Genomic DNA, 27,609 nt, shown 5'->3' on the forward strand with positions numbered 1-27,609 from the left:
AACGGCTCAGCTAGCAGCCGCAGTGAAATTGTGCACAAGGAAGAAACAGAGTAAGGCTTTAAAACATCATCTGGACACCTCAGTTATCGGTTGCGAACAGGGTCGCAAAGACAGTGCATGCGACTGAGTACAGTGTAGGACAGCAAGTCATGCTCTCCGTATACAACCCCAGCACATTTCTGTCACCGAAGTACTCGGGTCCGTACTCCATTGCGGACAAAGTAAGCCCTTCCGTATACAAGATAAAGTATCCCAACGGTAAGACTGCGTGGTTCAATATCAACCAGCTGAAGGCATATGGAACACAGTCTAACCACGCACATCACGTCATGCTCGACGCAGCACACCACACCCCGCCTAGAGCCAATGTAACCCTACCATCCCCCAACACGTCCAGCCCAGCCACGGACTCAACCTCGACTCCACCCCCGAACTATAGACTCCGCCCCAGAACACCCACAGACTGCAGCAGCAGAGACAGTGACTGTGACTCGGACGATAGCTACAGCACGCCTCCCTACTATCCCCATGCAACAGGACCCACACCCAGCGAATCCGACTACGATCTGAGTGATCCCTTCATGATCACTTTCCTAAACAAACCCCACCACCGACCACCGACCCACCATGACGACCCCGATTCCGTCCCCACACAACTAGATACCACATATTGACACAGAGACAACTCATACAGACTCGTCCGAAACGACGAGAGCGACCCCAAATCACACCATGCAGCCCTTTCAGCCCTGATACACTCAAGAGTTTGGTACCCGGGAGAAGATGACGACCTTGAGTCTGACTCCCAGAACGAGAACCCCTTTGCGACCCTGTTCGCAACCGATAACTGAGGTGTCCAGATGATGTTTTAAAGGAACCGCTCGGGAAAAACAGTGTCCTTTCTTTTTTTTTTAAAATATATTTTATTCAAATTTTTTTTCGGCCAAACAAAACAGTACAAAAATGTTTCCCTTTTACAACAATAAAACAATATAAATAATAGTGACCGTTTTTAACAAATAAATAAATAATATATAAACTAAATGGCAACTGCCATAACAAAATATTAACTCTCCCAAATAATAAAGTCAAACAAGCCAATATACATTTCCAAGTAAAAATATCCATACAAAAACACCCCTGAGGACCCACCCGAGCCCTCCCCCCCCCCCCTCCCCCCCCTGGGTTGCTGCTGCTACTTTCCCAGTTCCTTTATCATTCTGCGAGATAGTCAATGTACGGTTGCCACCGCCTGGTGAACCCTTGAGCCGAACCTCTTAGTGCAAACTTTATCCGTTCCAGTTTTATAAACCCTGCCATGTCGTTTATCCAGGCCTCCACGCCCGGGGGTTTAGCTTCCTTCCACATTAACAATATCCTTCGCCGGGCTACTAGGGACGCAAAGGCCAAAACATCAGCCTCTCTCGCCTCCTGCACTCCCGGCTCTTCTGCAACCCCAAATATAGCCAACCCCCAGCTTGGCTCGACCCGGACCCCCACCACCTTCGAAAGCACATTTGCCACCCCCACCCAGAACCCATGCAGTGCTGAGCATGACCAAAACATGTGGGTGTGGTTCGCTGGGCTTCTCGCGCATCTCCCGCACCTATCCTCTACCCCAAAAAATTTACTGAGCCTTGCTCCGGTCATGTGCGCCCTGTGCAAGACCTTGAATTGTATCAGGCTAAGCCTGGCACACGAGGACGAAGAGTTTACCCTGCGTAGGGCATCTGCCCACAGCCCCTCTTTGATCTCTTCCCCCAGCTCTTCTTCCCATTTTCCCTTCAGCTCATCCACCATGATCTCCCCCTCATCTCTCATTTCCCTGTATATATCTGACACCCTACCATCCCCCACCCATGCCCCCAAAATCACTCTATCCTGAATCTCCTGCGTCGGGAGCTGCGGAAATTCCCTCACCTGTTGCCTCACAAAAGCCCTCAATTGCATATACCGAAATGCATTCCCCTGGGGCAACCCGAATTTTTCCGTCAGCGCTCCCAGACTCGCAAACGTCCCGTCTAGGAACAGATCCCTCAGTTGCACAATCCCTGCTCTCTGCCATGTTTTAAATCCCCCATCTATTCTCCCCGGGACAAACCTATGATTATTCCTTATCGGGGACCGCACCGAGGCACCCGTCATTCCCTTATGCCGTCTCCACTGCCCCCAAATTTTCAGCGTTGCCACCACCACTGGACTTGTGGTGTATTTCTTCGGGGAGAACGGCAACGGCGCCGTCGCCAATGCTTGTAGGCTGGTTCCTTTACAGGACGCCATTTCCAGTCTCTTCCACGCCGCTCCCTCCCCTTCTCCCATCCACTTACACACCATTGAGATATTGGCGGCCCAATAATAATCACTTAAGCTCGGCAGTGCCAGTCCCCCCCTATCCCTGCTACGCTGCAAAAACCCCACCTCACTCTCGGGGTCTTCCCAGCCCACACAAAGCTCATAACACTCTTCTCAATTTTTTTGAAAAAGGCCCTCGTAACCATCACCGGGAGGCACTGGAACACAAAAAGAAATCTCGGGAGGACTACCATTTTGACCGCCTGCACCCTGCCCACCAGTGACAGGGACACCATGTCCCATCTCTTAAAATCCTTCTCCATCTGTTCCACCAATCGTGTTAAATAAGCCTATGTAGGGTTCCCCAGTTCCTGGCTATCTGGATCCCTAAGTACCGGAAATCTCTTGTTACCCTCCTCAGCGGTAAATCATCTATTCCCCTGCTCTGCTCCCCCGGATGCACCACAAACAACTCACTCTTCCCCATATTCAATTTGTACCCCGAAAATTCCCCAAACTCCCTGAGTGTCCACATTATCTCAGGCATCCCCTCCACTGGGTCCGCAACATACAGCAATAGATCATCTGCATACAATGATACCCGGTGTTCTTCTCCTCCCCTGAGTACTCCCCTCCACTTCCTAGAGCCCCTCAGTGCTATGGCCAGCGGCTCAATTGCCAATGCAAACAGTAACGGAGACAGGGGACACCCCTGTCTTGTCCCTCTATAAAGACGGAAGTAGTCGGACCTCTGCCTGTTCGTGATCACACTTGCCACCGGGGCCCTATATAGCAGCTGTACCCATCCAATAAACCCCTCTCCAAAGCCAAATCTCTTCAACACCTCCCATAGGTATTCCCACTCCACTCTGTCAAATGCTTTCTCAGCGTCCATCGCCACCACTATCTCCGCCTCCCCCTCCGGCGGGGGCATCATCATCACCCCTAGCAGCCTCAGTATATTCGTGTTCAACTGTCTCCCCTTAATAAACCCAGTTTGATCCTCGTGGACCACCCCCGGGACACAATCCTCTATCCTTGTCGCCATCACCTTGGCCAGGAGCTTAGCATCCACGTTCAGGAGGGAAATAGGCCTGTAAGACCCGCACTGCAGCGGGTCTTTTTCCTTCTTTAAGAGTAACGATATTGTCGCCTCCGACATAGTCGGGGGCAACTTCCCCCTTTCCCTGGCCTCATTAAAGGTTCTCGTCAAAAGCGGGGCCAGTAGGTCCATGTATTTCCTATAAAATTCCACCGGGAACCCATCCGGTCCCGGGGCCTTCCCCGCCTGCATGCTCCCAATCCCCTTTACCACCTCCTCCACCTCAATCCGTGCTCCCAGTCCCGCCCTCTCCTGCTCCTCCACCTTCGGGAATTCCAGCCGATCTAGGAAATGCATCATTCCCTCCTTCCCTTCCGGGGGCTGAGCCTTATACAGCCTCTCGTAGAATGCCTTAAACACCCCGTTCACCCTCTCCGCTCCCCGTTCCATCTCACCTTCCTCATCCCTCACCCCACCTATCTCCCTCGCCGCTCCCCTCTTCCTCAGTTGTTGGGCCAGTAACTGGCTCGCCTTCTCTCCATACTCATACTGTACTCCATGTGCCCTCCTCCACTGTGCTTCTGCCTTGCCCGTGGTCAGCAGGTCAAATTCCATATGTAGCCTTTGTCTTTCCCTGTACAGTCCCTCCTCCGGAGCCTCTGCATATTGCCTGTCTACCCTCAGAAGTTCTCTCAACAGTCGCTCCCTTTCTTTGCTCTCTTGCTTCCCTTTATGGGCCCTTATGGATATCAGTTCCCCTCTGACCACCGCCTTCAGCGCCTCCCAGACCACTCCCACCTGGACCTCTCCGTTATCATTAAGCTCCAGGTACCTTTTGATACACCCCCTCACCCTTAGACATACCCCCTCGTCCGCCAACAACCCCACATCCAATCTCCAGAGTGGGTGCTGCTCCTTTTCCTCTCCTACCTCCAGATCTACCCAGTGTGGAGCGTGGTCCGAAATGGCTATGGCCATGTATTCCGTCCCTGCCACCTTCGGAATCAGTGCCCTTCCCAGGACAAAAAAGTCTATCCGTGAATACACCTTGTGAACATGGGAGAAAAATGAAAACTCCTTACTCCTAGGCCTAATAAATCTCCAGGGGTCTACTCCTCCCATCTGCTCCATGAAGTCCTTAAGCACCTTGGACGCTGCCGGCCTCCTCCCGGTCTTAGACCTAGACCGGTCCAGCCCTGGATCAAGCACCGTATTGAAGTCTCCCCCCATTACCAGCTTTCCCGCCTCCAGGTCCGGGATACGCCCCAGAATACGCTTCATGAAGTTTGCATCATCCAAGTTCGGGGCGTATACGTTCACCAGAACCACCGCCTCCCCTTGCAATCTGCCACTCACCATCACGTATCTACCCCCACTGTCCGCCACTGTGGTCTTTGCCTCAAACAGTACCCGTTTCCCCACTAAAATAGCCACCCCCCTATTCGTTGCATCTAAGCCCGAATGGAACACCTGCCCCACCCATCCTTTTCGTAGTCTGACCTGATCTGCCAGTTTCAGGTGCGTCTCCTGCAATATGACCACATCTGCCTTTAAGTTCTTTAGGTGTGCGAGTACCCGTGCCCTTTTAATCGGCCCATTCAGCCCTCTCACGTTCCACGTGATCAGCCGGGTTGGGGGGCTCTTTCTCCCCCCCATGTCGACTAGCCCTTTTCTAACCCAGCTCCTCACCCGGTTCCCACGTACCCGTATATCCCACCGACGGTGCTCTCCCGTCCCGACCACCCCGCCCCATAACAGCTCCCCCTTCCCCTTAGCAGCAGCAACCCAGTTAACTCCACCCCCTCCCCCCTCCGCTAGATCCCTTCCTAGAGTAGTTGCACCCCCCATGTTGCTCCCAGAAGTCAGCAAACTCTGGCTGACCTCAGCTTCCCCCGTTTGTCCTCGGCCCCTCATTGTGCGAGGCCCCCTCCTTCCTGCGTCCCCGTTCCCGTTACAATTACCATAGCGCGGGAGCAAAGCCCGCGTTTCCCATTCGGCCCTGCCCCTGATGGCGCAGTTCCCTTCTCCTTCCCCTTTCCTTCCCACCGGCGCCCAGTTCCCCATACTCCCCCCCCCCCCCCCCCCCACAAGGGGAAAAGAGTAAAGTTACAAAATTGAAAAATTGAAAAGATTCCCCCCCCCTTCCCCTTCCTCATCCCACATAATCACCCCACCACTTTATTACAGAAGCTTTTTCTCTCGCCAGACTATTCCAGCTTCTCGTCCACAATGAATATCCACGCCTCTTCTGCCGTCTCAAAGTAGTGGTGCTTCCCTTGGTGTGTGACCCACAGTCTCGCCGGCTGCAACATTCCAAATTTAACCTTCTTTTTGTGGAGCACCGCCTTGGCCCGGTTAAAACTTGCCCTCCTTCTCGCCACCTCCGCACTCCAATCCTGGTACACGCGGATCACCGCGTTCTCCCACCTGCAGCTCCGAGTTTTCTTCGCCCATCTTAGAACCATCTCTCTGTCATTGTAGGGGTGAAATCTCACCACTATGGCTCGAGGTATTTCTCCTGCCTTTGGTCTTCGCGCCAGAACTCGGTGAGCTCCCTCCACCTCCAAAGGGCCTGTCGGGGCCTCCGATCCCATTAGCGAGTGAAGCATCGTGCTCACATATGCCCCGACGTCCGCCCCCTCTGTGCCTTCAGGAAGACCCAAGACTCTTAAATTCTTCCTCCTCGAGTTATTCTCCAGGGCTTCCAACCTCTCCACACACCTTTTGTGCTGTGCCTCGTGCGTCTCTGTCCTTACCACCAGGCCCTGTATTTCATCCTCATTCTCCGCAGCCTTTGCCGTCACGACCCGAAGCTCCAACTCCTGGGTCCTCTGCGCCTCCTTTAGCGCTTCAATCGCCTGTAGCATCGGGGCCAACACCTCCTTCTTCAGCTCTTCCACACAGCGCCGCAGGAACTCTTGGTGCTCCGAGCCCCATACCAAACAGCCACCTTCCAACGCCATCTGGCTTCGAGCTTCCCTTCCTTGCCGCTGCTCCAGTGGATCTACTGCAATCCGGCCGCTATCCTCTCCTTTATCCATATTTATCCGGGGGGATTCCCTCCTATTTCACCGCACAATGATTTTGGCCGTTAAAAATTGCCGTTGGGGCTCCTAATAAGAGCCCAAAAGTCTGTTTCAACGGGAGGTGCCGAAACGTGCGACTTACCTGGTCATCACCGCACCTGGAAGTCAACGGTATCCTTTCTAATGGAACCTGCAGCATGTTTTACGTTGTTTGTAAGTTTGTTAAATGTTCTTTGTCAGACCGCAACATTTTTTTTTCACCGTCCTACGCCTTTTCAGCAGAAACCTCAGAGGACTTGCCCACAGAGACTCGCTATTGGCCAGACGCTAGTTCAGAGGAACTAGTTTGTCTGCAGAGACTTGTTAAGGTACCAGACGCCCGTTCATAACTGCCCTTCTGGTTCGAGGGAAGAACCACTACGGCAGCCCCACCACGATGACTACATTTCTTGCCCGTTCTTGTCGGTTGCTCAGGCAGTGGAGAAACGGCTTGGGACCCGCCCTGCCGGAGAACCCCCCCCTCTGGTCAACTTCGCTCGGGTAGGAAAGACACGGCATTGGTAGCCGTCCTACCCGGGGACTCCATCCAACTCTTACCCGTCGCGGCCCATACGCACCTCATTTTGGAAATTTTAGTTCAAAAAGTTTTGTTTTGTTTCAGGTAACCCTTAGGTTGCCAACCACATGCTATTTACATCCTGGAACATTTGGATGGTAAACCGCACAGTCTGCGAGTCGGCTCGCACTGGTTCATTAGTTGAAAGTGTGTCTTGTCCTAAAATTCAGTTTTTGAAAAAAAAATTGAGGGAGTCACACATAGCGACCAATTATAAAGGGAGTAATTGGCACTAAAGGACAGACAGGCTACCATACGAGATGTTAAACCAAGATAGTTACAGACACTATGCTTGATTCCACAGAACTCCAGAGGCTCCAAGACCGGAGAAGAGAAGAGAAGAGAAGGGAAAGAAGAAGCACCATGAGGACTTCCTTCGGATGGTTCATCATCACAATGGACATTTGGTTGCGAGTGAACGCGAACCCCATGACCTCAAGCCCCCCAGCCGTTAATGATTCACTTCGCCACAGTACCCAGAGCCCAGTCACCAGCGACACCGCACCATCTTGGTGTGCCAAGTTTATAACCTGGTACTCCCTGTCCTATGTAATAGAAACCTTACTGGTATTGGCGATACTCTGCTGCATCGTGTAGACTATGCGTCTGAGAAATGGAGAAGGAGAGCCTACTGCGCTCGAACCCCGGTATATAGGATCAGATCCCCTATTTTCGGATACGACCTGACCCCCGACCCCTGCGATCTATAATAAAGAGCATTCATTTGCGTTTTATTGTAAATAAAGAAATGTAAAGAAATGTTCAATTGTACAATCCTGAGCTTTACTGCCAAGCCAGGAAAACTGTGTATAAACTGCTATGATTTTGTTTGTATGGTTGAGGAAGTTAGCGTGATTAAATGTTTAAGTGAGAGTAGTGTATTAAGGATAGTTAGAGGTTCCCAATTTTTTTGTTTTGTAATGCATGTCGCTGTTTGACATAGCGCCCCTTAGAATTGTCAGTTAAAAAATTTTTGCATAGTTATGGTCAGTGTAGAGGCCATGAAAGAAGTGCTCCCCAGGTCAGGGAATAGAAAGTAACGTAGTTATGTGATCCTTCACGCTTCGCGTTCGGATCAAAAGGAGGGTGTGTAGCCACCTAAATTGGCCAACTCCCGATTTAAAATGGCGAACGGCAAAGGCTGATGGGAAAGTTAGCCAACATAGACAGAAACCAGCAGCTGCAGGTTTGCTGTGTATTTACCTCTGAAAAGGCCAGACAACATCGATACCAGCGACCATCAGCATAACAAAGTAGCAGCCATCTGCATACTGATGAGCAATCCCCGGGAACAATAAGTAACATTTTGGACACTCAAAGCAAAGCCAGACTCCTCGGCGCCAGCAGGAGCCAACACAAAGGAGGTGAACGAGCACCTCAAGACCGCCCATCGATCAGGGAACCACTCCAGTATTGGAGAAAATCGAACCAAGCGATTGGGACAAAGTCCAATCACTTGGGACCAGGTACAGGGTCCGCCCCGAAAGGCGGGAAGCCCCTGGGGACTATAAGAGTAAGCCCCAAGCTCTCTTCACCTCTCTTCACTCTCTTCTTCCTGCTCGGGTCACCCAGCAACACGAACCAACATTGACCATGACCGGTGCAGTGATCGTCGACTGACGTAAGTCTTAATTCAACGCTCGCTACGAGATAGGCGCTCCTAGCTACCAATCCGTACCAACTTCGAATCCCGCAGACTCAGAAAAGGCCATTTGTTCCCCTGACCTGGTGGGCCAGTCCGAAGTTAAGTATAGGCCTGTTAGTTATAGAAGTAGCTTAGAAGTAGAATTTGTGCATGAGTAGCGATGTGTATTATACTGTGTATAATAAATGTGCTTTGATTTGAATCTTAATAATCGGTGTATTGTGTTATTGATCTGAGGGCAGCACGGTAGCATTGTGGATAGCACAATTGCTTCACAGCTCCAGGGTCCCAGGTTCGATTCCGGCTTGGGTCACTGTCAGTGCGGAGTCTGCACATCCTCCCCGTGTGTGCGTGGGTTTCCTCCGGGTGCTCCGGTTTCCTCCCACAGTCCAAAGATGTGCAGGTTAGGTGGATTGGCCATGATAAATTGCCCTTAGTGTCCAAAATTGCCCTTAGTGTTGGGTGGGGTTACTGGGTTATGGGGATAGGGTGGAGGTGTTAACCTTGGGTAGGGTGCTCTTTCCAAGAGCCGGTGCAGACTCGATAGGCCGAATGGCCTCCTTCTGCACTGTAAATTCTATGATCTTCTGTGATCTATGATCATTACTGGGACTTGAACCTCGTGGCGGTATCATAAAGATACCTGGCGACTCGAGAGCAAAGGTAATAAAACAGAGCAATTGAACCAAGGAGAAAATCAGCAACACACCTGAGATTTTTTGGGACGATTCCATCCAACGTTTCAGGTCAATGACCTTCCAAAAAAACAATTCTAATGCAAGGTAAACGATTGTAAAATTCTCAATCACTTCAGGATTCATATCCTCTCTGATATTCTAACCTAGGTCCAATATTTAATAAAGATTAGTTGCTAGTACTTATTGTATACTTCCTCCATTGCTGATCATCTGCAAATTGATTGTCCACTCTTCCCAGTGGCCTAGCTCACATTTGTAATAATAATCTTTAATGAAAAAAATGAAAAATGAAAATCGTTTATTGTCACAAGTAGGATTCAAATGAAGTTACTGTGAAAAGCCCCTAGTCGCCACATTCCGGCGCCTGTTCGGGGAGGCTGGTACGGGAATTGAACCATGGTGTTGGCCTGCCTTGGTCTGCTTTCAAAGCCAGCGATTTAGCCCTGTGCTAAACAGCCCCTTATTGTCACAAGTAGGCTTACGTTAACCTGTTCGGGTACATGGAGGGAACATTCAGAATGTCCGAATTACCCAACAGCACATATTTTGTGACTTGTGGGAGGAAACCGGAGCACCCAGAGGAAACCCAGGCAGACACTGGGAGAACGTGCAGACTCTGTACAGACAGTGACCCAAGCCGGGAATCGAACCCGGGACCCTGATGCTGTGAAGCAGCACTGCTAACCACTGTGATACCTTTCCATCCTCATGGAAGCCTCATCCTTTCTGCAATCTGGATATGTAGTCTCATCCTGGAACAAAGCCTCACACTACTTTTCTCTTTACACTGGCCAAATATATATTGCTGAGGTCAGTTTGCTCAACCAGCAGAACAAATACAAAATTGTTGGTGCTAATGGCCAAAGGAAGAAAATTACACAGAAGCCAGCCACCTCAAGGATGATTCTGAAAAATCATGATTGTATAATTGATTCTGCCCATGTTTGTGGAAAAAAAATTAAATCTATACCAAGATTCGCAGGTTGACCACACTTGGCTTTCATTTTGTAACGGCAGACTATTTTGTATCTGTGGCGCACAAAGACTCCGTGAGACAAACAGAGTGAAGTCGATGAGGCTTTATTAAGCGTGTCTGTTCCCCCGCATGCCAGTTTACTATCGGGCTGCTGGGGAACAGACACGCTTAATAAATTGTGGCGCACAAAGACTCCGTGAGACAAACAGAGTGAAGTCGATGAGGCTTTATTAAGCGTGTCTGTTCCCCAGCAGCCCGATAGTAAACTGGCATGCGGGGGAAGGCACCGGCTTCTTATACTTCGCCTTCAGGGCGGAGTATGAGGTCAACGGCCAACCAGGACCCGGGATCTGTCAGCCAATGACATTAGGGCTTCCAGTCCCACATGACCCCCAATACATACTACCACAGTATCTATATTAGAATATTAATTGCTACACAAATTCTACCTGCTACATTTACCTTCCATTATCCAGTTAGTGTCAAATATCACTAGATCCCTTTCCTGTCCCAATATTCTATGAATTTCAAAGATATGATTAATATATATATTTCCAGCAAAATACAATGATCCATAAAAACAATTAGTCTTACTATTGGCAGTCTGTTCTGTTTATTGTTACGGAACGATTGCTGGAGTCTGGACAGAGTGGGAGAAAAGAAGAGCTACTTCGGATTACTGAGCCAAAGCATACTGGCACTCACCAAGGGCATTTCAGCAATGGGTTATTTTAATAGTGTATGTAAATTCAGCTCAGCCACACTGCCTGACTCAGTAATTCATTCAAGTCAGGTTTCGTAATGAGGCCATCAGCATTCAATGTTTTGAGAAATATTCAACCCCAATTTTAAAAACGAAGTGTTAAAATGAATTAGAACTCTATATAATTGTCAATATGTTATGGCATTGTAACTAGGTATATATAGCATGTTGGTATTAATATGCGATAGAAAATGGGACATAAGCCCGCGGCACTTTAATGTTGTTCTTACTCTTTGTGCAGTTTCATAATTCATCACAAATTGGTTTTGCTACGAGAGAGGTACCAGAACTTCATCCCAGTGTTACACAGTTCAAAATTCCTCCTCAAAACAAATCCAAATCTTGGAAGGACAAAAATACAATTTTTGAGCGTTGCAGGTTTTCTCAGTGCAAATGGAAATAACCTGAAAACCCCCTGACTCTCCAGCAAGATCCCAGGAACATCAAGTTGTCGCTCAGAAAGCACCAGTCCCACTAAGCTTCCATCTGGTGAATGCCCTACCTCCATCCAACCAATCAACTAACATTAATGGGGTATCTCTACGGCTAAAAGAAGACCTTAGTTTTCCGGGTATTTACTGAAAGGCCCATTTTCTCATATGCTTCAGAGGAGTCAACAACAAAGACCTAAGAGCTGAGTTTCTGAGTGCGCACACAAGCTAGTTTCATCTGTGTACTGAAGTTCAATGACTGAGGTTGCAGTGGCTTTGGTTTCTTTTTAAAATATTTTTATTAAGATATTTGACATTTTTTATAAAAATAACATAGACAATGACATCAACATGGTATAATAAACATTCCCCCCCCCATCTCAATCTTCACACACCCAAACCATACAACAACAATCCCCCCCCCGCCCCCCCACCTGGAATACAGCATCTGCTGACATTTTAATTTTCCCCGAGAAAACCGAGGAACGACTGCCACCTCCGGGTGAACCCGACCATTGTCCCTCTTAAGGCAAACTTTATTTTCTCGAGACTGGGAAACCCAGCCATGTCACTAACCCAGATCTCTACACTCAGGGGGCTTCGGGTCCCTCCACATTAACAAGATCCGTCTCTGGGCTACTAGGGAGGCAAAGGCCAAGGCATCAGCCTCTTTCGCCCCCTGAACTTCCGGCTCTTCCGAAACTCCAAAGATCGCTACCTCCGGACTCGGCACCACCCATGTTTTTAGCACCGTGGACATTGCCTTAGCAAAACCCTGCCAAAACCCTCTAAGCTTCGGGCATGTCCAAAACATATGGACATGATTTTCTGGGCTTCCCGCGCACCTCGCACACCTATCTTCTACCCCGAAAAACCTGCTCACCCTAGCCACTGGCATGTGGGCCCGGTGGACTACCTTAAATTGTATCAGGCTAAGCCTGGCGCATGATGAGGATGTATTAACCCTGCTTAGGGCATCCGCCCATAGACCCGCCTCCATCCGCTCCCATGCCAACCTTTCCCCCACTATCCACTTCCTAATCATGGCTATATTAGCCGCCCAGTAGTAATTGCAGATGTTCGGCAGTGCAACCCACCCTCCCCCCGACAGCGCTCGAGCAACACTTTCTTCACTCGCGGGGTTTTACCCGCCCACACAAAGCCCGAGATAATCTTATTCACCCGCTTGAAAAAGGCCTTTGGGATGAAGATGGGGAGGCACTGAAAAACAAACAGAAATCTGGGGAGGACCGTCACTTTCACGGTCTGTACCCTCCCCGCCAGTGATAGCGGGAGCATGTCCCATCTCTTAAAGCCCCCTTCCATTTGTTCTACCAACCAGGATAGGTTTAACTTTTGCAGTGCCTCCCATTCCCAGGCCACCTGGATTCCCAGATATCGAAAGCTCTTCCCTACCATTCTAAGCGGCAGCTCTCCCAGTCTCTTCTCCTGTCCTCTTGCCTGGATCGCGAATATCTCACTTTTCCCCATGTTCAATTTATAACCCGAAAAATTGCCAAATTCCTCCAAGATTTGCATTACTTCCCCCATCCCCATCAACGCTTCTGAAATATACAAGAGCAGGTCATCTGCGTAAAGCGAGACCCGGTGCTTCCCTCCCCTCCCCCGAACCAGCCCTTTCCAGTTCCTGGAGGCTCTTAACGCCATGGCCAATGGTTCTATGGCCAGAGCAAACAGTAACGGGGAGAGGGGGCACCCTTGCCTCGTCCCTCGGTGTAGTTTAAAGTATCCCAACCTCAGCCGGTTCGTACGCACACTCGCTACTGGTGCCTGAAAGAGCAACCGCACCCAGTCAGTAAAGCCCCCACCGAACCCAAACCTTCCCAGCGCCTCCCACAGGTAATTCCATTCCACCCGATCAAAAGCCTTCTCCGCGTCCGTCGCTCCCACCACCTCCACCTCCTCTCCTTCTGAGGGGATCATAAGAACATTTAGAAGCCTTCGAACATTGGCCTTGAGTTGCCTGCCCTTAACAAATCCCGTCTGGTCTTCCCCTATTAGCCCCGGAACACAGTCCTCTATCCTTGTGGCCAGTATCTTAGCCAGCAGTTTGGCATCCACATTCTGTGGAGAAATAGGCCTGTATGACCCGCATTGTTCCGGATCCTTCTCCCGTTTCAGGATCAAGGAAATCGACGCCAGCAGCATTGTTGGGGGGAGGACTCCCTTCTCTCTTGCTTCATTAAATGTCCTCACCAGCAGTGGGCTCAATATCTCTGAAAACTTCTTATAGAATTCCACCGAATTCCATCAGGCCCCGGGGCCTTGCCTGACTGCATGCCCACCAGCCCCTTGATCATTTCCTCAATCTCAATTGGGACCCCCAGCCCTTCCACCAGACCCTCATCTACCCTCGGGAACCTCAACTGATCATAAACTGCTTCATCCCCTCCACCACATATAATGGTGGTCCAACTCATATAATTTACTATAGAAGTCCTTAAACACCTCGTTCACCCCCGCTGGGTCCAGGACAGTATTCCCGCCTCTACTCTTTACTTTACCTATCTCCCTGGCCGCCTCCCTTTTCCTGAGCTGGTGCGCCAAAATTCTACTTGCCTTTTCCCCGTACTTATAAATCGCCCCCCCTTGCCTTCCTCAACTGTTCCACTGCTTTCCCTGTGGTCAACAGCCGAAACTCTGCCTGTAACCTCCGCCACTCCCTCAGTAGCCCCGCGTCCGGGGCCTCCGAGTATCTCCTGTCCACCTGAGGTATCTCCTCCACTAATCTATCCCTCTCAGCCCGTTCCGCCTTTTCACTGTGGGCCCATATCGAGATTAATTCCCCTCTGACCACTGCCTTCAGAGCTTCTCAAACCGTCGCTGCAGAGACCTCCCCCGTATCATTTATTTCCAGCTAGTTCTGGATGGACTAGTTAACCCGCCCACAGATCGCTTTGTTCGCTCGCAACCCCACATCAAGTCTCTACAGCGGGTGTTGCCCTCTCTCCATAGATCCACCCAATGCGGGACATGATCTGACACTATGATTGCCGAGTACTCAGTATCCACCACTTCCGTATAAGCACCCTGCTCAGAACAAAAAAGTCAATGTGAGAGTATACCTTGTGGACATGTGAAAAAAAGGAAAACTCCTTCGCCCTTGACCGTGCAAACCTCCATGGGTCTACTCCCCCCATCTGTTCCATAAACCCCTTCAATCCCTTTGCCGCAGCCGGCCTCCTTCCTGTCCTGGTTTTTGACCGGTCCAATTCCGGATCAATGACTGTGTTAAAGTCTCCTCCCATGATCAGGTTATGTGACTCTAAGTGTGGGATCTTACTTAAAACCCGCCTCATAAATTCCACATGGTCCCAATTCAGAGCCTATATATTCACGAGTACCACCCCCACCCCTCCAGCTTCCCACTCACCATTATGTACCTACCCCTCTTGTCTGACACGATTCTCCCTGCCTCGAATGCCACTCGTTTGCTGATCAAGATCGCTACCCCCCTGGTCTTTGAGTCCAGCCCTGAGTGGAATACTTGGCTGACCCACCCCTTTCTCAATCTGATCTGGTCTGTAACCTTTAGGTGTGTCTCTTGTAGCATTACCACGTCTGCCTTCAGCCCCCTCAAATGCGCAAACATGCGAGCCCCCTTTACCTGCCCCTTCAGCCCTCTGACGTTCCATATAATCAGCCTGGTCGGGGGGGGCTTCCAGCACCCCACCCTCTTCCTCCCTGCCGACTAGCCATCTCCCTTTTTAGGCCAGCCTCTAGCCTCCTCCAGCCCCCCCTCGGGCAGTCGCCATTCCCGACCTCCCATTTGTCCCCTAGTAACAGTTCCTCCCATCAGCAAAGCAGCTCCCGCCCCCACTCCTTCCCCCCTAGCAACAACACTGGAAACCCAACCCCCCAAGTCAAGCTCCAGCTTAACACCTGCTCACCCCCCACTGCGCTTCCGAGAGTCAGCTGACCCATGCTGACTTGATAGCGCCCGCCCCTGGCACTAAGCAGTCTGTCTCCCCATTGTTCTCTCCCCTCTCCCCCCACATGGACAAACATTTTAAAAGCATCACATTCCCCAGTAAACAAACATCAGAAAAAACTGTGAAGAAACAGCCACTTTAGAAAAATAATCACCCAAAAAGCAGAACCAACCCCAAAGCCCATCCCCTCTAACCAGCTCCCTGCAAGACAAAGTTACCTTTAGCCATCCAAACAGCCCCTTATTACACATAGCACTACTTATATTTATACAACCCAGCACAACAAATCGCCACCACAGTACTTCTCCAAGGCTTCAGTGTCTTTTAATTCGCCTCCAGCCTCTTTTCTTTAATAAAAGTCCATACTTCGTCTGGTGTTTCAAAGTAAAAGTCCCGTTCCTCATGCGTGACCCACAGACAGGCTGGGTACTGCATCCCAAACTTCACCCCCTTCTTAAAGAGGGCTATTTTTGCCCGATTAAATCCAGCTCGCCTCGTGACCAGATCCGCGCCCAGGTCCTGATAAATGCGCAGCTCACAATTCTCCCATTTGCTGCTCCGTTCCTTCTTGGCCCACCGCAGAACGTGTTCCTTGTCCAGTAAACGGTGAAAGCATACCTCCATGGCCCTCGATGACTCGTTCGCTCAGGGCTTCTTTGCGAGGGCTCTGTGCGCTCTATCCACTTCCAGGGGCCGAGGGAACGCCTCAGCCCCCATAAACTTCTCCAGCATGTCCGTCACATAAGTCCTCGCATCCAATCCCTCACTGCCTTCAGGGAGGCTGACAATTCTAAGATTCTGCCTCCTGGACCTGTTCTCCGGGTCCTCCAGCTTCTCCTGCATTCTTTTCTGGCGGTCGTTCAACATCTCAATCTTAGTCTCCAGCACGGTTATGTACTCTTCGTGCTCGGACACCTTTTTCTCCACCTCCTGGATCGCTCTCCCATGGGTCTCTTGATTCTGCACAACTTGATCAATCGAAGCCTTAATCAGGTTCAGCGTATCCTTTTTCAGCTTGGCGCAGCAATCTTCGAAAAACTTCACCAACTGCTCCGTCGACCACTGTGCCATCTCCCCGCGGCCCTGCTTCTGCTCGTGTCTTCCTTATAGGACTTTGTCTTCTCACACGGCCACTTCTGGTCCAATTCCCCATACACCGGAGAGGGATTGCTCCGTAGTGTCTCAGTCTTCACCGATTTATCCCATAAAATCCAGAAAAAAAAGGGGGGAAAAGGTCCAAAAGTCCGTCACAGGCGGGAGCTATCAAATTATAGGGGCTGGTTTAGCACAGGGCTAAATAGCTGGCTTTTAAAGCAGACCAAGGCAGGCCAGCAGCACGGTTCAATTCCCGTACCAGCCTCCCCAAACAGGCGCCGGAATGTGGCGACTAGGGGCTTTTCACAGTAACTTCATTTGAAGCCTACTTGTGACAATAAGTGATTTTCATTTCATTTCATTGCATTTTCAATTTCATGTGCAACCTACTCTTCCATGGACGCCACCGGAGGTTCTTGCAGTGGCTTTGGTTTTAGCAACTGTGCTACTATGATGCATTTTATTTTAGAACCAACAGCTGAAGATGTTCAAAGAAAGATGAAAAAAAACTGCCTTTAGCACTCTTACAATGTTTCTTCAATGTTGCTGGAAGCAGTGGCCAGATGATTAATCCTTCATTTTCGGAGAGTACGGGACAACAATTAAGATTTGGCAAGCCTATTTCAACCCTCAGCTCTCCCCAACTCCCATTACCTCTCTCCACATGTATGCAATCTTCTGGTTAAAAAAAATAACTGGATACTTTAATACAGCAAAAAAACATTGCTGCCAATGAAGAATAATTTAGTCCGAATACAATGGTATGTGCCAGTCTCTCCCTCCTCCTCTCTCTCGCGATCACAGTTTAATTTATTGTCTGCTCTTTGCTGTCCCAAATGATAAAAATATTACCAAGTTAGATTGCCAAAAACAAAGGGTAGCTATGCTGCAAAGTACTGTAGTTATTCAGTGACTAATACTGTACATTTAGATAAAATGTCCCTAAGTGCCTTATAACTCAGTCACTTCCTACTAATTATAATAATTAATTCTACATTGGTTTACATTTTTTTTTCAGATATTGTGCACGCTCAGCAATACATTCTTAGTTCAGCAACACGACTCGTAGGAGGGAGAAAACGCATATAACAATTTGAGCACTGTTTACACATCATTAACAAAGCTTTTAATGCACCATTTTACAAAGGTTAAATGAGTGACGCTGAGTACAAGTGGTGGTGAACTATGCATTTGACTAAAAATTAGTCTATCAAATTCATGCATTTTGGTTCAATTATTTTTAAATGTGAGGTGAAAAATGTAACTGCTAGGGGCAAATGTAAAACACTTCAGTTTAAGCACCAAACTCTTGTTAGTAGAGATTAAAAAGCATTTCAGTTTGTGCAATGTGGATTAGGCCCACCCTCACAGCAGATTGTATGCACTCCTTTTTAGTATTAGGCATAATATAAGTGCCAATTTCCGAGTACCTATTCATGGGTTATGAAGTGAAGAAATTATTTTAGTTGAAGGTTGTTATCCTTAATGACCAGAAGGTCAGAGTGGTGCTGTTATTTAACACATAATTTGCCGGGTTCGAGATTTTAGCTTTCAATTCAGTCAGGCCATTGTCACAAAACTCATCTCTGGTAGGCTCCTAACGCTCCATCTTTTGGATGGGACATTAAACTGAGGCCCCTCAGCCCTCAGATATAATAATCTTTATTATCACAAGTAGGCTTACATTCTCACTGCAATGAAGTTACTGTGAAAAGCCCCTAGTCACCACACTCCGGCGCCTGTTCGGGTACACAGAGGGAGAATTCAGCATGTCCAAATGACCTAACAGCAGGTCTTTCGGGACTTGTGGGCAATATTTGTTCCTCAATCAACAACACCAACATTGCTGCAATTTGTAGGGACTTGCTGTGTGAAAATGGACGGCAGTGACTATGCTTTAACAGTATTTAAAGCAATGCTTTAGTATATCTTGAGGCATGTTTCTATACAAATGCAAGGTTCTTTTTCTTTAAGTTCAAATATTCTCACGCGGCCCAATGTGCCCTCAGCACAAGTAGGTTCTACAGTTTGGCACCAATGGGTAAATCTTGTTCTGAAGCCATTAGAAAAGGTGGCGCTGAAGATGCAGAAAATTCACAATGTAACAAAGTTTCTCCTGATTTCCCTAATGGATTTATTAGTAAACTTTTGCATTTATGGTCCCCCAATATTAGATTCTTCCAAAGGTAGACATTCTCTCCACTTCTCTACTCGGTGTATCCCATTCATAGTTTTAAAGACCTCTGTCAGATCACCTCCAAGTCTTACTTCTTCTGAAGAAAAATGCCCCACACAATTCAACCTTTTCTAATAGCCGTAATCTCTGAGTTCTGGTATCATCACTGTAAAACTTTTTTTTAACATTATGTCCCTTTTGGAGACCGTTCCTGAAGAAGGTCCAGCTCAAGTTCAAAGTAACTTGGTTATTTTTGAATTCAATGGAAATAAATCCCTTTGTTAATTGTTTTGTTAACCTGCAGTGCTACTTTAAATAAAAACAAAACAATGCTGGATGATGTCAGGTCTGGCAGCATCTGTGGAGAGAAAAACAGAGTTTACTTTTCAAATCTAAATAAGCCTTCTATAGAACAGTTCTGTAGAAGTGTCATTTAGATTTGAAATATTCAGACGCTGCCAGACCTGCTGAGTTTATCCAGCATTTTCGGTTTTTATTTCAGATTTACAGCAGCTGCAGTATTTTGCTTTTCGCTTGTGCTACACTTAATGACATGTTCACCTGTACTTTTTGCTCTTCTACCTATTCAGTTTCATATTTTCTCTGGTGCACATGTCGTTTTTATTTTTTCCACCAAAGTGTATCATCTCGCACTTATATTAAAGATTATTTGCCACTTAGATCACCAGTCTCAGTCTGCAGGTTTACTGTCCTGTTTTTACTTCTGTTCATGGCACTCCATATTATCTATGACTGAACCAAATTCTATCCAGTATCCTAACCCCTTAGCCCACTATTTTAGTATTACTCAGATACAAGCTTAAGGAGTGTTTCTCACACCTACTGCTGCAGGTCCTGATTACATCTGATTTGGTTCACATAAGGCACTCAAAGCAGAAATGCTTTGAGTTCAATGGAATTACTGATTTGGGGGGGAAAATTACAATTACTCAAAGTGCATGCAGTTTGTTTGTTTTTTCACGTGCTATATTTCCTAAATATTACCCACCATCTACCCACCGAGCTCCAATTTTGTGCGGACGGGAAGGCTTGTGGATCACTTTGCTGCCCTACTGCTAATTTAGGCCCTCGAGTGGGAAATTAATGCCCACTTTCTGCGGGTGGGGAAGTCACCATGCAAAAAAGCTGGAAAGCAAACTCCTGCTGCCTCCCAGGCAGGAGGTGATTTCCCCCACCCTGCGACCCCATCCCGCCCTCACTCACCAGTGATCTATATCCCTCAATAATCTCAAGTGCCTAGTGAGATTATTAAGGGCAGCAACCACCGCTCCACCACTGGCGTTGCCAGCAATAAAGACCTGTCAAGTGCTGATGGACCGGCACCTCTTGGGAGTGATTCCACCCCTCACAAGGGTCCTTGATCCTGGGGAAGACCCGCTGCTGGCCATTTAAGGCACCAAATGCAGCAGGCTCTTTCCAAATGAGGTGTCACAGGCTCTCGCCGGTGGGCAAGACCCAATGACTAGTATTACCGAGAATGTTAATTTCTGCCTCCACAATGCAATACTTGGCGTGTATTGTACCAGAATGTAATAAACTTAATTATTCCTATATTACAGCAGTGACTACACTTCAAAAATATTTCATTAACCGCAAAGTGCTCTGAGACAGCCGATGGTCATGAAAGGCACTATATAAATGCAAGTCTTTCTTTGTTTCTTTTTGGTGCTACAATCAGAAAACCTACTGACTACGTGTAGCTGTAAGAATTAGATGTACCCGCATGGACGCATTACCGATACATGTTGCAGAATACAAGTTAAAAACCTTTTCCTTGCTAGATTCCGAATAACATCAGTGTCAGGTTCACAGCAGGCTAACATTTTGATATCTTTTCTTTCTTGAAATGTTCACAAAGTCTGGAGACACAAATAATAACCTGCAGCAGCGGAGATTGATAACCTCAAGTCTAGGTTGTACCATAAATGTAATGACAGGATGCTATGCTTGAGCAAAGTGTTCAGTATGGTCAAGTGGCAAATTAAGTTCTTTCCCAGGTCTTATTAACACTTGGTCTAATGGGTACACAGAAAAGTTAAAATGTTTTTCCACCAGATGGTTCAAAAATACATGAAGTATCAGTGGCCTAAGCTGGGACATTTGACAAAGTTTAGCAAAGTTAACTCAACAAATAGATTTCAACTATTCTTTTTATTTGAAAGGAAGAGTCGCGACTTGTCATTGAGGAGTGACAAGTATCACCCCTCAGGACAATGCGCTGACAATTGCATTGCCCCATTGTAACTTTCAATCATCTCTAGAGGTGCATAGGCGGCTCCAGCAACAATAGCAGAAAGTAACACTCATCTCGCATTGCACCGGAGAGCATCTGGGAACGGGACCGAGCATGAATGTGAGAGAAGAGAGCGCAAGCAGGAGCAAGTGAAAATGTGTGTGCAATAAGAGAACAAAGGTCAAAATAACATCCATTCTGGTCCAAAGTTATCATCTAAAAATGGAACTGAATAATTAGGTTCTGCTTTGCAAAAAACCTAAATTCCCAGAATGATTGTCTTCTCGTGCTTTTCCTATAATTCAGTTGGCAAACTGTGCCTCAAAGCAGAACAGAACCATACTTCCATACTTCCATATTATTTCATATTTAACAACAACTATCCAAGCACTAAAGAGGAATTCATACCAACTGATTAAAATTCTGAAATGCGTTTCTAACAATACAAAGACTTACAAAATATCTCCCCATCACTCATATTCAGCCTAACGGAGATACCTCTATCTGTGCGGAAAGTTGAGATTTCTCCTTCTCCTTTCTCTCAAGCGACCGTTTAAGCGCTTCCATCTCGGAAAGGGCAGTGTTATGGCTTAGCTGTGCACGGAGCTCCAAAATCTGTTTCTCCAGCAATTGCTTCTCATGGTCGGACCTGCCAGCCGCTGCAACACAAGAAACTTGATCATAGTAAGGGGGAATAGCAATGACGGAACAGGGAAGACCTAATAGACACTGATTGTCCAGCTTTCTATACAGCAATGGAAATCCAAACTGGTTTTAATGTATATCGGTTTTAAGTTCTATTTTGGGCATTTTTGGAACGACCTATACTTTAAAACAGAATTTGAAAACTAGAGGAATTGAGTGATGCAACTTAGGATACCCTCTCAAAATGCCATTGGAACATCTCAATACGGTCAGATCCCCAGACCCTTACCCAGCGCTCCCGGATTCCAAACTTGTGAACAACACAGGTTACAAGAAAATCTTTAACCAATCATGAAGAATGTCATGGGAGATCTGTGCATAATACATAAACAACTCAATTGTGATGATTTTAGGAAAGGAGTTCTTCAAGATCTGACATTATGGATTAATAATAAGCAAACTAACAATATCATACAATTGGCAAATAGTGCACAACACAGAAGGGAGCTATTCAGCCCACCATGCCTGGACTAGTTCTTTCAAAGGCCAATCCAACTAATCCCAGCGTCATGCCCAGTACAGAATTTTCTGGAACTGCCTTTGCCTTTTTAAAAATGGACATTAAATGGCTGCCACGGGTCAGGTGACTTTCGGGGCAATGTGAGAATAAATAATCCTCTTTATTTAAACCCACAAAAGCTTGCTGATGGTTATTTTGTTTTTATTCGTTCATGGGGTGCGGGCAACGCAGGCTGTGCCAGCTTTTATTGCCCATCACTAATTGTTAAGCGTCAACCACATTGCTGTGGGTCTGGAGTCACATGTAGGCCAGACCAGGTAAGGACAGCAGCTTTCCTTCCCGAAAGGACATTAATTAAATAAATAAATAATCTTTTTATTGTCACAAATAGGCTTACATTAACACTGCAATGAAGTTACTGTGAAAAGCCCCTAGTCGCCACATTCCGGCGCCTGTTCTGGTACACAGAGGGAGAATTCAGAATTCACAGCAGGTACGGGAATTGAACCCGCGCGACTGGCCTTGTTCTGCATCACAAACCAGCTGTCTTGCCACTGAGCTAAACCAGCCCTCCAGTGAACTAGGTGGGTTTTTAATGACAAACAACAATGGTTTCATGGTCATCATTCGGCTTTTAATTCCAGATTTATTTTATTGAATTCAAATTTTATCATCTGCAGTGGCGAGATTCGAACCGGGGTCCACAGAGCATTACCCTGGGTTTCTAGTTTACGAGTCCATTGACAATACCATTACGGCATCCCCTCCCCATGGACCCAATGGGCTCAGGGCTAAGAGACACACACACACCTGTTCCTTTTCAAATATAAACTGATTGTGAACAGTAAGGGGGGGGGAACTTGGGTTTCACTTCTCTCTCATTCTTTCTGGTGACACTGGTCTTCCAGAAATACAATTAGTATCACTTTCAAGATGGCCATTAATGAATCCAACAGAAAATTCAGGTGAAACCTCTTTACACAATTAAGAAAGCGGAGCGTGCTGCCACAAGTAATTGAGGTGAATTTCATAAATGGATTTTAACTAGATAAGCTTGTAAGGGAGAAAGGAACTGTCTATGTCCTAATATAGTTAGGTGATGAGGGTTTGGAGGAAGTTTATGTGGAATATAAATTCCAGCATAGACTTGTTGGGCGAATGGCGTGTTTCGGTGCTGCAAATATTTTGGAATATTTCATATTCTGAAAGACATGATGAACATGAGGAGATTGTTTTGAGTGGTGGGAAACAGAAGGTGTATTGAATGTGATACACTCATTCCTGCTGCTAGAGAAGTCATTGAACCTCTTTCTACACTGAAACCAGGTTCTAGGGGTGATGCTGTTGACAATGCCCCTTGTCAGCCTGCTAATTATTGGCCCTAAGGTTGTTCCTTTGAGTGTTGGCCAACAGGCCTTCTCTCCAGGGCCTGACCTTCTCCACTGAGACATCCAGGAAGGCTTAAAATAATCTAGGGAGAAGCCTGCTTTCGCCAGTTTGACAACAACTGCATGGTGTTCCAGTTTCCTCCCACAGTCCAAAGATGTGCAGGTTACGTGGATTGGCCATGCTAAATTGTCCTTTAGTGTCAAAAAGGTTCGTTGAAGGGCAGCACGGTGGCGCAGTGGTTAGCATTGCTGCCTCACGGCGCCAAGGTCCCAGGTTCGATCCCGGCTCTGGGTCACTGTCCGTGTGGAGTCTGCACATTCTCCCCGTGTTTGCGTGGGTTTCGCCCCCACAATCCAAAGATGTGCAGGGTAGGTTGATTGGCCACACTAAATTGCCCCTTATTGGAAAAATGAATTGAGTACTCTAAATTTAATTTTAAAAAAGGATCGTTGGGTTAGTGGGTTACGGGGATAGGGTGGAGGTGTGGGATTAAGTAGGGTGCTCTTTCTAAGGGCCAGTGCAGAGTCGATGGCCGAATGGCCTCCTTCTGCACTCTAAATTCTACGATAGTCTGCTGGTTGCATGAAGAAAGCAGATGGGGCTGCCCACTTTCCAAAGTGATCGGACGGGCAACTTCTCAATCACATTAATCTGAGGTTACATTACACACATATCCAAAAATCACCCAGACCTTATGCTGGGCACAGTATGTGGTCTTTCCACTCTCCCTCTCCTCCCCCTGCAATTCTCCCATTCCTACTCTCACATGTTCCACGTACTTATCTGAGACTTTCCGCTCGCTCTCCCTCCCATTCCTATCCTGGCAACTGTATGAAACTTCACACTCATCCTGCTCTCCCATTTTGATGGTAACATGGGGGCTTCCTGCTCATTATTCCAACATTCCCAGTTTTCCGCCAGTGCAGGAGAGCCCCATTCGTCCTGCTCACTCCTTCTCCCAACCATTCAGAGTTATAATCGGGGCTCGAGGTTCTTACAGATTTCCATAGCTGCTGCCCAGTACATTTTCTCCTTACCTATTATTTATTCATTAAAATCCAAAGTAAAATAATAAAAAAATACACAGCAAGTCAGAAAACAATGTATTCTTATTTACTGTGCATTATAAATATGAATCACAAGATCATAAGACATAGGAGCAGAATTAGGCCACTCGGCCCATCGAGTCTGCTCCGCCATTCAATCATGACTGATATTTTCTCATCCCCATTCTCCTGCCTTCTCCCCATAACCCCTGATCCCCTTATTAATCAAGAACCTATCTATCTCTGTCTTAAAGACACTCAGTGATTTGGCCTCCACAGCCTTCTGCGGCAAAGAGTTCCACAGATTCACCACCCTCTGGCTGAAAACATTCCTCCTCATCTCTGTTTTAAAGGATCGTCCCTTTAATCTGAGATGGTGTCCTCTGGTTCTAGTTTTTCCTACAAGTGGAAACATCCTCTCCACGTCCACTCTATCCAGGCCTCGCAGTATCTTGTAAGTTTCAATAAGATCGCCTCTCATCCTTCTAAACTCCAAGTACAGTCCTCAAACGTTCCTCATACGACAAGTTCTTCATTCCAGGGATCATTCTTGTTAACCTCCTCTGGACCCTTTCCAAGGCCAGCACATCCTTCCTTAGATATGGGGCCCAAAACCACTCACAATACCCCAAATGGGGTCTGACCAGAGCCTTATACAGCCTCAGAAATATATCCTTGATCTTGTTTTCTAGCCCTCTTGACATGAATGCTAACATTGCATTTGCCTTCTGAACTGCCGACTGAACCTGCACATTAACCTTAAGAGAACCGTGAACAAGGACTCCCAAATCCCATCGTGCTTCTGCTTTCCGAAGCATTTCCCCATTTAGAAAATAGTCTATGCCGAGAATTCCTCCTTCCAAAGTGCATAACCTCACACTTTTCCACATTGTATTTCATTTGCCACTTCATTGTCCACTCTCCTAGCTTGTCCAAATCCTTCTGCAGCCCCCTTGCTTCCTCAATACTACCTGTCCCTCTACAGATCTTTGTATCATCTGCAAACTTAGCAACAGTGCCTTCAGTTCCTTCTTCCAGATCATTAATGTATATTGTAAAACGTTGTGGTCCCAGTACAGACCCCTGAGGCACACCACTAGTCATCGGCTGCCATCCTGAAAAAGACCCCTTTATCACCACTCTTTGCCTTCTGCCAATCAGCCAATCCTCTATCCATGCCAGGATCTTACCCTTAACACCATGGGCTTTTAACTTATTTAACAGTCTTCTATGCGGCACCTTGTCAAAGGCCTTCTGGAAATCTAAATAAATCACGTCCACTGATTCTCCTTTGTTTAACTTGCTTGTTAGCTCCTCAAAGAACTCTAACAGATTTGTCAGACACGACCTCTCTTTGACAAAGCTGTGATGACTCAGCCCTATTTTACCATGCACTTCCAAGTGCTTTGCGATCTCATCTTTAATAAGACTCTAAAATCTTACCAATGACTGAAGTCAGGCTAACCGGCCTATAATTTCCCGTCTTCTGCCTCCCTCCTTTCTTAAACAGTGGCGTTACATTAGCCACTTTCCAGTCCTCTGGGACCGTTTCTGCCTCCAGTCATTCCTGAAAGATCATCACTAATGCCTCCACAATTTCCTCAGCTATCTCTTTTAGGACCCTGGGTGTAGTCCATCTGGTCCAGGTGACTTATCCACCTTCAGACCTTTCAGTTTCCCCAGAACCTTCTCCTTAGTAATGATCATTGCACTCACCTCTGCCCCCTGGTTCTCCTGGAGCTCTGGCATTCCCCTGGTGTCTTCCACCATGTAGGCTGATGCAAAGTAACTATTCAGTTTGTCTGCCATTTCTTTCTTTCCTATTGTTACTTCTCCAGCCACATTTTCTTGTGGTCCAATGTCTATTTTTGCCTCGCTCTTACCTTTTATCGATTGAAAAAAATCTCTTCCCATCTTCCTTTATATTACTAGCTAGCTTGCACTCGTACTTCATCTTCTCCCCCTTATTGCATTTTTAGTTGTCCTCTGCTCGCTTTTAAAGGCTTCCCAATCCTCTCGTTTCCCACTAATTCTCGCCACTTTGTATGCTTTTTCTTTAGCCTTTATGCTGTACTTGACATCCCTCGTCAGTCATGGATGCCTTGTCCTCCCCTTAGCATGTTTCCTCCTCCTTGGGATGAATTTCTGTTGTGCCTCCCTAATAACCCCCAAAAACTCCTGCCATTGCTGTTCCACTGTCTACCCTGCTAGGCTCCTTCTCCAATCAACTCTGGTCAGCTCCTCCCTCATGTCTTTGTAGTTACCCTTATTTAATTGTAACACTGTTACATCTGATTGCAGCTTCTCCCTCTCAAACTGCAGGGTAAATTCTATCATATTGTGGTCACTGCTCCCTAATTGCTCACCTTAATTTCCCTAATCAGAACACATCCATGTCAGATTTTTAAAACCCCACATCACCAATTCAGAGCTCTAATGTCTCTTCCTGGTCTTCACCTCTGCTCTATCAATGCCATGTTAATGAGCCAACAAAGTCTGACATTCCAAGCAGAGTTCCTCCTTCTAACCGTCAGCAAACCTACCCAGCTACACCGGATAAAAGAGTGCTTCAAAGTGTTCAATCGGTGCTGCAGAAGCAAATATTTTCAAAACTAATCAAGCAAAGCATGGGATTCCTTCTCCCTCCCATGCCATTCAGGTAAACTGCGACAGCAGGACCCCGTCTATTGGCCAACGGAATGCCCACTTTGCTGTGAGCTCCGTAACTATTTATTTTTAAAAAATTAATTTAAAGTACCCAACTCAAACTTTTTTCCAATTAAGGGGCAATTTAGCGCAGCCAATCCACCCATCCTGCACATCTTCGGGTAGTGGGGGGGGGGGGGGGGGGGGGGACCCATGCAGACACGGGGAGAATGTGCAAACACCACACGGACGGTGACCCGGGGCCGGGATCGAACCTGGGTCCTCAGCGCCGTGAGACAGCAGTGCTAACCACTGTGCCACCGTGCCGGCCTATAACTATTGTTTTAAACCAAGCAGTCAATCAGCAAAATCAAACCAGGAAAATTTCGCCCAGGC

General features: G+C 47.3%; 1 protein-coding gene across 5 annotated transcripts in view; it reads right to left on the minus strand.

The window, feature by feature from the left end:
- LOC140405340 (centrosomal protein of 128 kDa-like) overlaps positions 1-27,609 on the minus strand; it is a 589,746-nt gene that overhangs the window by 408,839 nt on the left and 153,298 nt on the right. For all 5 annotated transcript variants that reach the window (XR_011938602.1, XM_072493651.1, XM_072493643.1 and 2 more), the window contains exon 12: positions 21,466-21,626. Coding sequence is in view for 4 of the 5 variants with exons in the window: in XM_072493651.1 (XP_072349752.1) it covers positions 21,466-21,626 (161 nt within the window). In the remaining variant the exon portion in view is untranslated. The remainder of the gene's footprint in view (positions 1-21,465; positions 21,627-27,609) is intronic.

This window comes from Scyliorhinus torazame, chromosome 2 (genome assembly GCF_047496885.1).
Source record: "Scyliorhinus torazame isolate Kashiwa2021f chromosome 2, sScyTor2.1, whole genome shotgun sequence".
Classification (NCBI taxonomy): Eukaryota; Metazoa; Chordata; class Chondrichthyes; order Carcharhiniformes; family Scyliorhinidae; genus Scyliorhinus; species Scyliorhinus torazame.